The 13,774-nt window shown below is 46.3% G+C and overlaps 1 protein-coding gene across 3 annotated transcripts in view; it reads right to left on the bottom strand.

Annotated features, from left to right (window-relative positions):
• LOC139422432 (zinc finger protein 585A-like) overlaps positions 1-12,656 on the bottom strand; it is a 32,135-nt gene extending 19,479 nt beyond the window's left edge. The window contains exons 1-7 of one of the 3 annotated variants that reach the window (XM_071173618.1): positions 12,591-12,656; positions 10,762-10,919; positions 5,974-7,696; positions 5,557-5,795; positions 5,127-5,306; positions 4,608-4,705; positions 1,403-1,497 (exon numbers count right to left, since the gene is read on the bottom strand). In XM_071173618.1, coding sequence (XP_071029719.1) covers positions 1,403-1,497; positions 4,608-4,705; positions 5,127-5,306; positions 5,557-5,795; positions 5,974-7,696; positions 10,762-10,917 — 2,491 coding nt within the window. In that variant the 5' untranslated portion in view covers positions 10,918-10,919; positions 12,591-12,656. Of the gene's footprint in view, positions 1-1,402; positions 1,498-4,607; positions 4,706-5,126; positions 5,307-5,556; positions 5,796-5,973; positions 7,697-10,761; positions 11,037-12,590 lie in introns of those variants that run through there. The other 2 variants (XM_071173623.1, XM_071173613.1) reach the window with 2 other exon arrangements.
• Positions 12,657-13,774: the final 1,118 nt, after the last annotated feature.

Below are 13,774 nucleotides of genomic sequence, written 5' to 3'. Positions count from 1 at the left end.
CACGGCCCACACATACACTAGTGCACATTACATATTTGATTAATTTTATTTAACCTTTATTTAACCAGGAAGGGCTCATTGAGATTTTAAATCTCTTTTTCAAGAGCATCCTGGCCAAGATAGGCAGCACCAAGTCATTACACAATTACAGACAGACAACATGAAAAACTACAGATAATCAAGTAAAAAAAAATCATAATACAGCAAATTAAAAACATTGAAAGGTCAGGGAATCAGCCTCAAAATCCTTCAGCAATAATTTAACCAATAGGGACAAGTTCTTCCAGTTTAAAAGTATTTTGTAAGGCGTTCCAACCCAATGGTGCAAAGTACATAAAAGCCCTTTTTACCAACTTCAGTTTGGACATTTGGAATAAAGTCCTGTGAACGGAGAGTACTCACCACATTTCTGAACAATAAAAATGCCCAAATAAAATGGTAGTAAACCCAAAATGGCTTTGTAAATAAAAGTATACCAGTGACTGAGCCTACGAGTGACTAGAGAAGGCCAGCCAACCCTGGTATATAAAGTGCAGTGGTGAGAAAGGGTTTTGCAGTTTAAAATAAATCTCAATGCTCCATGGTAAAGGGTGTCAGTTGATCTCAAACACTGAGTGGAAGCATTCATATATAAAATATCCCCATAGTCTAGTAAAGGCATAAATGTAGCTGATACTAGCCTCCTTCTGGCTTCAAAAGAAAAACAGGCCTTATTCCTAAAATAAAATCTCAACTTCAAATATCCCAAATATGCAATTCAAAAGAGAGGCCGTTATCAAATAAAATTCCAAGATATGAGGTTACAGTCTTAATCTCATTGCCCTGACACGTAGTAATAGGTAGTAATAATTATTGCTTTAGAAAACAACATTAGTTTAGTTATGTCAGTATTGAGGATATTCTTCAATTGACACAAGGTATGTTGAACAGTATAAAAAGCAGTTTTCAAGTTCTGGAAAGCTTTTGTGTGAGATGGCAACAATAAATAACAATATCATCAGCATAAAAGTGAAGTTGTGCATTTTGCACATTTTTGTCTAAATTATTTATATAAAAGAGTGAATAAGTGGGGACCAAGTACAGAGCCCTGGAGTACACCATTACAGACAGACAATTTAACAGACATGAACCAATCGAATTGAGTGCACTGAGTTCTATCAGACAGATAGTTAGCAAACCATGCAACGGCATGCTCCGAAAGACCTATGCTCGACAATCTCTGCCTCAGTATAATATAATCACTATTGTCCTTATAATCTAATTCATTATGATCTAAAAGGCTAAACTGATCCTAGATCAGCACTCCTACTCAGACGCTTAATGGATACAGGCACTGGTCTCTCTTTCTCGTCCAGGGCTTATCAGACACACAGGGCAGCTGAGAGGAGAGGGGAGGAGCTACCTTGGTGAATGAGAGAGTGCAGGTCCAGCTCCTTCCTGCGTTTGAAGGCCTCTCCACAGACAGAGCAGGGGAACGGGTGGCTGGTGTGGAGCAGTCTGATGGACAGAACATAATGAAGGGAAGAGAAAAGGGAAAGAAGTGTAAACAACAACTAATATTAATAATACACTTCTGAATAAATTACTACAGAAAAATAATACATGTTTTGGGTTTTTTTCAGAGCAAAAAATGAAAGAGGAGTAAAAACAAAGAGTTATAAAAAACGAGGGCTATTCATACAGTACTGCAATGAGCAACATGTTTTTCTTGGAAGCTGAGAAAGAATTAAAGCTGTGAGGAAAAGGGACAAAAGGAGCACCACCATCATCAACAATATGTGCAGCAGCTCACTGGTACTAATAACACTGCAGTGTGTCATTTGTAGATGCATGTAAGCCACGCTTCAAGGGCCCACTGTAATCCTCATCCACAGAGGAGGAATAACACACACAACCACATGCTGGCTATCACCTTAGTGTCACAGTATTAGGATTACATCCAGACCTGTGTGCTTAACCATGTTGTTAAGCCTTTTAAGGTTCAATACGGAGTCATTAGGTGTGTCATATAATACAATGGCTGCAGATGAACGGGTGGTTTCAGTGTGTGATGAGATATGAGAGCCTATGTTTATCCATTCCATAATGGCAGGATATATCCCTGGGGAAGGAGAGGGAGGAGAACCACTGGGATGTATTTAAGTGGCTGGATCAGTGTTGTGTTTGATCACTAGCACAGTGTTTCCCCGCCCTGGTCCTCCAGTACCCCCAACAGTACTTCGTTGTAGGGCTTGACAAACACACCTCATTCAACTCATTGAGGGCTTGATGATTAGCTGACAAGTTGAATCAGGTGTGTTTGTCCAGGGTTACAATAAAAATGTGTACTGTTGGGGGTACTGGAGGACCAGGGTTAGGAAACACTGCGGTGGTGGAAGAGTTCACCTAAACACATTTCTTCAGCAGTGGAGGTATTCAACTCTTAACTACAGTCCTGCAGTGTCATGGTTTTATTCTAGCCCAGCATTAAAAACCTCAGATTCCACTAATCAACCCTGGCTAGCAGGTGTTTTAGTGCTCGCCACTAGCCAATGCATTACAAGCAGCTGAGTCAATGTCCTTGACAACGATAAAGAAATAATGATTATGAACTGCTGTAAAATACATTGTGTTCTACGTATAATTCATGACTGATTATAGTGAATTTGTAAAGTACTTAACCCCATCGTTTAGCCCTATATAAACTGTCTGGTCGATCATCCCTTTGCACAGGGCTGACAATAGGAATCAATATTTCAGGCAAAGATGACCCTGAGAATTAAAGCTTCAGTCCAGGTCTTCACACCCCCCAGTGTTCGCTAATGAGAGGGGGTGTAGGGATACGGACTGTGCCTGGCAGAGACACTGGGACTTCCTGCTTTGCCCCAACTACACATTGACATACAGTTCAAGGGTAATGTTCCATTCACTCTCTGATCACACCCTCCTATTGATCCCCGGATCATTTCTCCTGCCTCACCTCCTCCCTCCCCGCATCCCCCACCTCTAGCTCCTCAGCCTGTCTGTCTCCATCGCTTTCTCGTCCTACCCTTTATCGTTATCTTAATTTACCGCCACCCGCCTGTCAATCATCGCTGGCGAGGGCTCAAGGGCACTGAGGCATCTCTGTCTCTATGTTAACAACTCTGTCTAAATCCCCTCACTGTGTAGGAACAGCGCCCGGCCTGTGTAGGAACAGGGTCCGGCCTGTGTAGGAACAGGGTCCGGCCTGTGTAGGAACAGGGTCCGGCCTGTGTAGGAACAGGGTCCGGCCTGTGTAGGAACAGGGTCCGGCCTGTGTAGGAACAGGGTCCGGCCTGTGTAGGAACAGGGTCCGGCCTGTGTAGGAACAGGGTCCGGCCTGTGTAGGAACAGGGACCGGCCTGTGTAGGAACAGGGACCGGCCTGTGTAGGAACAGGGACCGGCCTGTGTAGGAACAGCGTCCGGCCTGTGTAGGAACAGCGTCCGGCCTGTGTAGGAACAGCGTCCGGCCTGTGTAGGAACAGCGTCCGGCCTGTGTAGGAACAGCGTCCGGCCTGTGTAGGAACAGCGTCCGGCCTGTGTAGGAACAGCGTCCGGCCTGTGTAGGAACAGCGTCCGGCCTGTGTAGCAACAGCGTCCGGCCTGTGTAGCAACAGCGTCCGGCCTGTGTAGCAACAGCGTCCGGCCTGTGTAGCAACAGCGTCCGGCCTGTGTAGGAACAGCGTCCGGCCTGTGTAGGAACAGGGACCGGCCTGTGTAGGAACAGCGTCCGGCCTGTGTAGGAACAGCGTCCGGCCTGTGTAGGAACAGCGTCCGGCCTGTGTAGGAACAGCGTCCGGCCTGTGTAGGAACAGCGTCCGGCCTGTGTAGGAACAGCGTCCGGCCTGTGTAGGAACAGCGTCCGGCCTGTGTAGGAACAGCGTCCGGCCTGTGTAGGAACAGCGTCCGGCCTGTGTAGGAACAGCGTCCGGCCTGTGTAGGAACAGGGACCGGCCTGTGTAGGAACAGGGACCGGCCTGTGTAGGACGAGGGACCGGCCTGTGTAGGAACAGGGTCCGGCCTGTGTAGGAACAGGGTCCGGCCTGTGTAGGAACAGGGTCCGGCCTGTGTAGGAACAGGGACCGGCCTGTGTAGGAACAGGGACCGGCCTGTGTAGGAACAGCGTCCGGCCTGTGTAGGAACAGCGTCCGGCCTGTGTAGGAACAGCGTCCGGCCTGTGTAGGAACAGCGTCCGGCCTGTGTAGGAACAGGGACCGGCCTGTGTAGGAACAGCGTCCGGCCTGTGTAGGAACAGCGTCCGGCCTGTGTAGGAACAGGGACCGGCCTGTGTAGGAACAGCGTCCGGCCTGTGTAGGAACAGGGACCGGCCTGTGTAGGAACAGGGACCGGCCTGTGTAGGAACAGGGACCTGTGTTTGGGTTATGTGTAGCACATCTCCTGTTCTCAGTCCAGTCTTATGCTCTACTGTCACTGTAAATACAGTACCGTGGTGTGTTTGTTTCTCTCTGTAAAACAAGCAGGGTCCAATCAAGGTAACTTACACATTGAAATGTGTTCCTTGTCTAATCTAGTTCTGTGAAACAGGCCTTTGGGGTTGATTTCAACTTGCACATTTAATTGAGTCACAGCCCAGTCACGCCCGTACCTGTGCTCCTGCAGCTGTTGGTCAGTCTGAAAGCGAGCAGTGCAGTTGGGACAGGCGAACAGCTGGCTTTCTCCATCCTCCCCCTCTGGTGTCCTCTTCTGCAGGGATGTAATTGACACAGCACAACATCAGGGGAAACAACTAACAGCCTGTCTCAATGTTAACATAGAGACAAATAGCATTCCTGAATTTCTCCGATCCTAGAGAGCCTCAGTGTGTACAGATATTTGTTCCCAGCATCAACACACCCGATTGGGCTGGAATAAAACCCTGTTCACGCTGTGGCTCTCCAGGACTTGTCTGTGGTGTGTTCAGAGATGTTCTCAGGGGATTGTAAGACCCCTGGGGGACTGTGTCCCAAACGGCTCTGCATTCCCTACATATTGGACTACTTTTGACCAGAGCCCAATGGAGACCAGAGCCCAATGGAGACCAGAGCCCAATGGGCCCTGGTAAAAAGTAGTGTACCACATAGGGAATAGTGTACTATAGGGTACAGTGACCCCCCCCATGCCTGACCTTCCATCGGGACCTGCGACGGCGGGATTTGGGCTGGCTGTGGGTGAGGCCGTGCCTCTTCAGGACACCCGGCTGGGAGAAGCGCTTGCCACACACGGAGCAGGGGAACGGTTTGGTGCCCATGTGGGTCAGGCTGTGGCGCAGCAGGTTGGGAGAGGACGCAAACGACTTCTGACACACCTGAATTAACCAAGAAGAAGAACGAGGATGAATTTGATTGACGGAAGCCCAGTACAACATAGCTATTTCACATAGCACAAGAGCACTAAGATTTCGTCACATAGATTAAACAGAAAAATAAACATTAAGTATATAATAGGAAGCTGTTCCTAACTAACTCCTGCTACTTGTTGATACACAACTAGTTTCAGTCATTTACATCAATATTTCACAGCATTTTCAATAGAACACGTGTCCAGTCTAGCAGTACCTTGCAGGTGAAGAGCTTCTCTCCGGTGTGGCTGAAGACGTGAGCGCGGAGGAACCCCCTGCGTGTGAAGGTCTGGCCACAGTGGGGGCAGACGTGGGGGAGAGGGGTGCGGGACCAGTCCTGCATCAGCTTGGCTGGAGGAGGGAGGTTGGTGTCTGGTTGTTCCCCCACTACAATATTCTCCTCCTGCTCTTCCTTAAGGATGACTGGATTCACCTCTTTACCCTGGTCTTTGTTCTCTGCCCAATGAGGAGAGAGCATGGTCAGAAACTATTGACGGTCTGTCAAAATAACCTTAAACAATAGTGAAACTTAGCAATATTCCGTTTGGATTGGAATCAGTTATTATTCTATTTTTTACAGCAGAGTTAAGTCTTCCCACTATGTTGAACCCAGCTGCCACTGGGTCGAACCTACCATTGAGATCGTTGATGCTGCGTATCCTGATAGCAGGTATTTTCGCCGGTGAGCCTGACGCAGCTGACGAGGCGGCAGGGGGGGACAGCATCCTCTTTGGGGCACGGGGGCTTCCCTGCAGGGCCGTGGCTGCTCCTGCCCCAGTCCCTGTTTCCCCGCGGTGCTGGCGTCGGTGGTAAAGGTACTGGGTGGTGTTCATGAAGCTCTGGCCACACTGGGAACAGTGGTGGAGGGGCTCGTTCAGGCCGTGCTTGTCCCTACGGTGGGCACTGAGCTCTGGCTCTTTAGTGAAGCTGGCTCCACACTGGGCACACAGGAAACTCTGGCCCTGGACCACCTTAACCAGAGCAGAGGTAGAGACAGTGGAAATAGAGGGGGTTCCATCCCGGTTCTGCTTCTCAGTTCCATTGTTCTGGGAATCCACCACCCCCACTGTCTCCTCTTTAGACTCTTCCACCATCTCTTCCACCACCTCTTGCTGCAGTGTTAGTATTTTGTAATACTGGTAATCTGCATCCTGCATCTGTCCTCCCTGGGCCTGGGTTTGTGTGACCCCCTCCTTGCCTTTCTCCTTGTGCTGCTTGCGGTGGTAGAGGAAGAGGGTGGTGTTGAGGAAGCTCTCCCCACACACGGTGCAGTGGTGCAGGGCTTCCTTGAGGCCATGCTGGGCCTTACGGTGGGTGACCAGCTCAGACACCATGCCGAAGCTGGAGCCACAGTCCACACACAGCAGGCTGGACGGGGGCTTGAGCTTCTTGGCTGCTTTCATCCTATAGTAGTAGGACGTCTGCTCCTCCCCAGGGTTATCGGCTGGGAGGTCCTGGGAGGGAGCAGGGCCTGGGGGGTCCTGGGAGAGAGAAGGGTCTGGGGGGTCCTGGGAGAGAGAAGGGTCTGGGGGGTCCTGGGAGGGAGCAGGGTCTGGGGGGTCCTGCAAGGTAGAGCAGTCTGGGGGGTCCTGGGAGGTAGAGCAGTCTGGGGGGTCCTGGGAGGGAACGCGGTCTGGGATGGACTGGCTGTCTGGTGCAGACTGGGCCTCTGTAGATGAATGAGCTGCCTGAGCCTGGATCTCAGAGGCTTTAGATTCAGTGGATTCCCCTACGCTCTCTGTTTCTGGCTCTTCCTCTCCTCCTTCCTGCCCTCTATTGGTGGTGTTTGGCAGATACGTGTGATCCAGGGTGGCTGATGTGTCCTCTGCACTCATCCCATCCTCCTCTTTTTCTGCTGGCAGCTCAAACTTCACTACATCCTGCTGTTGCTGGGTTTGTTGTGACCTCTCCTGAGTCCTTCCTCTCCCTCTACCCCTTCCTCTCCCTCTACCCCTTCCTCTGCCCCCTCCTCCTTCTTGGTCATCCGTTGAGTTTGGTTTGTTCGGTTCATCTGGACCCAGGTCCACCTCCACTTCCACTTCAGCCTGACCGTGCTTCCCCTCTCCCTCTGGGGCCAGTTCTGATCCAGAGCCAGTCTCTTCTGGTTGTGGTTGGGTGGGTCCTGCCTTGGTCTGAAGACACTGGCCATGTTTGCGGTGCTGCTGCCAGAGGATCAGGGAGTGGAACAGGGCGTCACAGTCGCCACACTGGTACAGGATCTTGGGCGTGTCTCCTGAGGGCTTATTTGGGCTAGCCATGGTCAGACCTGGTGCACCAGAGCTGAGCAGCACAGACGAGAAACTGGCCTTGGTCTGAGGGGCAGGCGATGGAGCAATGGGCTCGGTATACACCTGTTGCTGGAGAGAGGGAAAGAAAAAGAGAATGTGAGACAATAAGACAAAACAGAAGCTGACCAGTCTGGACAATAATGAGTGAACGAAAACACCAATATGTTTTGGTGTCAAATTGGCACTACTGGATAGCAATACCATCACAGGCAACCAGGTATCCTAGCAGTTATAAGGTTGGGCAAGTAACAGAAAGGTCGCTGGTTTACCCGAGCCGACAAGGTAAAAAAAACTCATTTGAGTGCTGAACTACTATGGCTGACCCTGTAAAAGAACACATTTCACTGCACCTACGTGTATGTGACAATATTTTTGTTGTTGAAAAAGTCTATAGTCAAATGAAACAGGAACAGTGTTTTTGTCAGGCAGATGAGGGATGACAATAGAGGAATATAGTAATAGAGTATTCAGAGGACAGAGGGATCAATGAGAGCAGACAGAGCAGTCTTTAGATCAACAGAGCCGGGGAGGGAGGGTTTCTCTGAGGGGGGGGGGGGGGGGGGGGGGGGGGGGGGGTAAGGACTGAGGGGCAGGGCGATGATAAATACCACAGGCCTATCAGTTGAGTTCAGAGGGTCAGTCCGTGGCGTTTGAGAACTGCTCGTTGATCCATTAGGATGATAAGAACCATCAAGGTCGAGGTTAATGATGTGTTCCTTCAGGAGTGTCTTCATTCAAGCAGAGGCACCACTGTGGCTCATTCTGTTATTAGTAGCCTAGACTGAGTACTACCAGCTTGTTTCTGCTTTAGGCAATTTGTTGGAGTCATTGTTAGAATTGAGAAATGCAGAAATATATTTAGTATAGTATAGAGAAACAGACTGCTATTATGTAAATATTTTTTGTTTGCTTGTTTTGATTCCGCAAACAAACTAAATCACCATTACAATACATTTCAGTCATGTCTGATTTATTTAGTTTCATAGTAAATACTCACAAATCAAGAGTTTTAGCTCAGTAAAGGAGCGGAGTTATAAAACCAGACTATGTAACTTGAACTGCCGCTGACACTGTTCTTATCCAACGTGGCAAAAACTAATCCTGCGGACCGTCCGGAGCTCTTGAAATAGTGTCATGTATATGTGTATTCATATGTTCTTGATGAGAGAGTATTTTCAATGTGACGCTGGTGTTTGAGTCACTGTCTCCTAGAAGGACTTGAAACAGGAAACTGTGTTTACATCCCAAATAGCATCCTATTCCTTATATTTCTCTACTTTTGACCAGGGCCCATAAGCCTGTTCGGTCAGTGAAACTGGCTAGTGTGTATAGAGGCCTGTACCATAATGAATTGATTTAATTACCGATTCCAGAACTGGACTTCAACTCGGGAAGTGCACTAAAATATTACACATGGGTCAACATGTAATTAAAGTAACTGAGGGAGCACACCACTTTGCTGAAGTTTCTTTTTAATAACACTTAATCTTTCCCTCTTGGTAAGCAAGATGGGTAATAGGAATGTAATTAAATACATACATATTACAAAGTGGTTCTACCACGGTGTTCATTTTCCATCTTCCTTTTTAATGCTAAAAAGCAAAGCTTCTAATTTCCTACTAAACCTCTTCCATGTAATTACAGTTCTCTGGATCTGAACAAGTCAAGTTACAAAAGGTTTGGTATAATAGCAGCCTACATTCATTTGAAATGTAAACACCCCCTGTTTTATAGCAATGTCGCCTTTAATGTTACACAGAAATGATGATAATCTAGCAAATGAAGTCTGAATGGTAGTAATCAGGCAGCTGACGGCAGAGCAAGGGCCAGAATGCCATAAGGCACTTAGGTTTTATAGAATGTTTCCACAGCGGATTCATCTGTGAGGAGGCCAATGAGCCATCCATCAGGAGGAGGGGTGGAGCTGACTGATTCATCTTTCACGCTCCTTTTCTCTCCCCACTGGCAACTCAAGATGCAATCTGCCTGTCACTCATGACACCACGCTTTATGGTTCTGAGCTTGAGAAGACCGTCACCATGGAAGGTTGGGGACACGTTTCGGAGAACGACGCTGGTAAACGTCACTCACGGTCGACGGCTCACTGTTTTAAACCTCCGAGCACACTGTAGCTATCATTACGAGGTAGCGATACAGTGGAACAAGGATAGTGTTACTCCCTCAAATTACATAGTAACAGAAAAAGTATCTGTACATTTTAATATTTGATGTAGAAAGTAATGTGATCTGTCATATTTTTATTTTATGCATATTATTTGTTTGTTTATGTACGGTGGTTTTTGAAATATGTGTTCTTGCCCAACTTGAATATTGTATTATCTATTTTTATCCCCAAAAATAAACAAAAAATAAGGACAGTGCTGATCATCTAATTTCCTATTATGACTCAAAGAAAATGGAATGGAATGTTCTCACTCTCATGAACTTTCAGACATGCAGATATTCTGTAGGACTTCTTTGTAGAACTGCCACTTAACGCAGTACAACATTTGGATGAACTGTGTCTCAAAGGAATACCTCTCAGTGAACTGAAAATTCCTGGTTATGCATGTCTTAACGGAGGATCTAATTCCTTTTGTACTGGGTAAAATGCAGTGCAGTTTTGTAGGCTACAGTGCTTATCAGAGTCCAAAACATGTACGCGTCTGCACAGCAGTGTTCTAGAGTATTGGACCGTTGGCTCTCATTTTTGAATTCTCAGCGTGGCTCAAGCTATTTTTCAACCGTCACCACATTCAAACTGGAGCAGCATTGGTTGGGAATTTTGAAGGAGCGTGGTCGGGTTGTGCCTCCCCCAGAGACGGACTGCTGGACTATCACGGCTCTGCGCGTGTGGACTTGGAATTACGCTTCAGCCTCACAAGGCTTTCCAATTCACATGGGAAGCCTTGAGCACAACAATGGCGACACTATGAAATGTACACACTACTGCATTAATAAAATGTAATATAACAATAACAATAATATATGCCATTTAGCAGATGCTTTTATCCAGAACCATTTAGCCTAGATGTGCAAAAGATGAAGTTTAATAAAACGTTATTGTTTATCAATGTTCTAGACCTAGCCTATTTAGTTTAAATGTCCATGGAGTTTGAAGCTTCCACTATTACCTGAGTCTGTAGGAAGGGGATGGAGACGGGGGTGGGGGCCCCACTCCCCACGTTCTCTGTGGTGCAAGTCAGCTGGTGGGCCAGCACCTCCTCCAGGGTGTCAAACTCTTGGTAGCAGGGGAAGCACATGTACACAGCGGCACTATCCATTGCCATACCTGCCACAGGGAGAGAGAGGAGATCTAGACCAAAACAGTGCATTACTGATCATATTCAATTCAGGTTGGGTGTTCTGTTTGATGTTTGCAAGCAGCACATGCACTCAATTATTAGCCTACAATATAGCCTAACTAATATGTTATTAATATAACCTAAATGTAGCCTATCCCCCCACCAGCTGATGCATCCAAATATCATGATATTTAATTGTAGACCGATTGAGAATGTGTTGTATTACCCAATGTATAAATGCTTGCAAGTCCTCATTTAAATTGGGAACGATGTAAAAATGTTTGATTGATGTCATGTTGTAAACATTGCCCTCTACTGATGGAAATTAGTATCTTCACGTGTGCCTGGGCTTTGGTCAGATAGGAGATTTGAACTTTCAGACAAAATGGCAGTAGGTAATTGTTATTTTGTCCACGCTTGGTGCTCCTAAAGGTAGAGAATGTGTGTATATGTAACAAAAATGTAACAAAAAAGCAGTAAAAACTAAAACATTGATTTTTGTTCCCCGAAGAGAGTGGATGGGGTTAATAAAAAATACACTACATGACCACACTACTGCCGTTTTCGTCCTCATGCTAGTAGCAGTAGCCACCGCAGCCAATTTGGAATGGCAGTGTCATTCAGTGGACATGCCATTCCATAATGGCTGCGGTGACTACTGCATAATTTCTATCTTTTCGATGGAACAGTGTGAATAAATGTAAAATTTGGAGTAAAGTAGCATATCACATCCCTGCATTGAGGTACGTTTTCCGACCCATAACGTGTGCTGGCTCCAGTGTCTTAATGTAACCATGATTGCGTTCTGCGTTCTGACCCCAGTGCAGCTGTGTAAACATGTGGAATGGTAGAGTATCTTCTGGCAATAATAATATATTCCACAATGGTACGTGATTAGGTCATGATTGTAGGCTACTATACAGCCTTATAATTCCCCCAACAGAACTACAGAAAATAACATGCAACACAATACGACAAACAGCTAATACAATTTAGTGGAATTGTGTACTGACATTAAAGTACTGCACAATTGCAATACGTTCACACGAACTTGTGTCATTACAGTACAAGTTAGTGAATGGCGCCAAATTAATGCCAAAGGTGATCCAGACAAATCCCGGAGGTCAGCAATTTAGCTGTTTGCTATGTTGTTTTGGGGCGGCTGACTCGCTGGTGGCACTGGCAAGTTTAGATTGGGTTTAACTGGCTTAACCAATTAACGTTACTAGTTAGCTGCATGTTTGTAGGAAGATAAATAACGTTAGCCTTTTATGTATTGACTGACAGCTAGCTGCTAGCTAGCATTTCCGCGAACAAACAATGCAAGCAACGTTAAGCTACATTACCACGATTAATATCACCTTAAAACTGGTTGAGCTTTATCAATACAAGTCAGTTGTCAGGTTAGCTAAACTAATTCACCACTGTCTGCCAGTAGTCGCTCTGAACATATTTTATGTGCTTTGTAAAAACGACGAAGAAGGGTGGCATTCACTTCTTCGGTGGTGTAATGGCGGCTGCAGTTTCGATGTAAACGTTGGATGTCTCCCCCCGTTGAGACTCCGTGAAAACAGAAATCAGTCCCAGAAATGTTGTCCTGGCTGATGTCACATTCCATCCATAAAAAAACAAAGTCAGATAATTACAAAATAACTCACCGAAAACTGAAGCCGTTATCTCTTGAGGAAACAAGTTGTGTTATTGTTCCAACATGTTAACAAGGCTTGAGCGGATTGGCTGTCTGCTCTCTCGTACGCCGTACACCAATAGCATTCGGCTACACTACACAAAAGAGCGCACTTAGCGTATGACTTTGGTGCAACATCATGGCTGTCTAAAGTCCCAAACAGAGCACTTAAATTGTTGTTGTTCTGTTTATCAACTCGGTTTTCAATCGTTTTTGTAGCAAATACGATAGTTCATGCAACTTTAATTTAAATTCAAATGTTTTATTGTCACATACATATGCAGTGAAATGCTTACAGTCAGCCATAGTATAGTACGGCGCACCTGGAGCAAATTAGGGTTAAGTGCCTTGCTCAAGGGCACACATCGACAGATTTTTCACCGTGTGTATTCGAACCAATGACCTTTTGGTTATTGCCGCAACGCTCTAACTGCTAAGCTACTTGCTGACCTACCCAATTAGTTTGACCTTTTTTTTAATGTAAACATCTTCTTGGAAGTTGAGCTGTAATCACAACATGATCATGATGCAGTTTATGGCTTTGTGCTATTCATTCATAAAACCTCTGAAAGTCTTGAGCAAGGGAACATCAACTTATGTTTCACTCATTCAAACCAATTACTTTTCAGTTACTGGCCCAGTGCTCTAACCAAAGGCTACCTGCCACCCTACCCAATTAGTTTAACCTTATATTTTTGTCAGGTAAATTTCAACATGAACATGATGCAGCTTATTGCTTTGTGCTATTCATTCATAAAACCTTTGAAGGTCTTGAACTAAGACCTCAATAAATCACGTTTTCAACTCTTAAGCCCACAGTAACTGAATGCATATCTATTCCTCAACAGGCTGCTGAAGCACCATTATTCTGCCCGTCAAGCATTGTATCCAGTAGTTGGTAGAAAGTATGGACTGTCCCACAGCATTTCTTCTCTCTCTCGGGCTGTTCGGGAGGACGACCGGTTCACACAGCCAGGGGAGGGCCAGCTAGGGGCCACTCAATCTCCACGGAAACTGTGCAAGCTGCTTGACGTGCCGCAGAATAACATTATTCAACCTTAACGCATTGTATGACAAGTGGAAACAAACCAGACATGTTCTGTATTGAGGGATGTGGTTCATATACTGGAGAGCCCCTGTTTACTGCAGCACTTC

This window comes from Oncorhynchus clarkii, chromosome 2 (assembly GCF_045791955.1).
Source record: "Oncorhynchus clarkii lewisi isolate Uvic-CL-2024 chromosome 2, UVic_Ocla_1.0, whole genome shotgun sequence".
NCBI lineage: Eukaryota > Metazoa > Chordata > Actinopteri > Salmoniformes > Salmonidae > Oncorhynchus > Oncorhynchus clarkii.
Note: the sequence above shows the minus strand (reverse complement) of the source record. Positions and strands in the feature narration are given on the sequence as shown.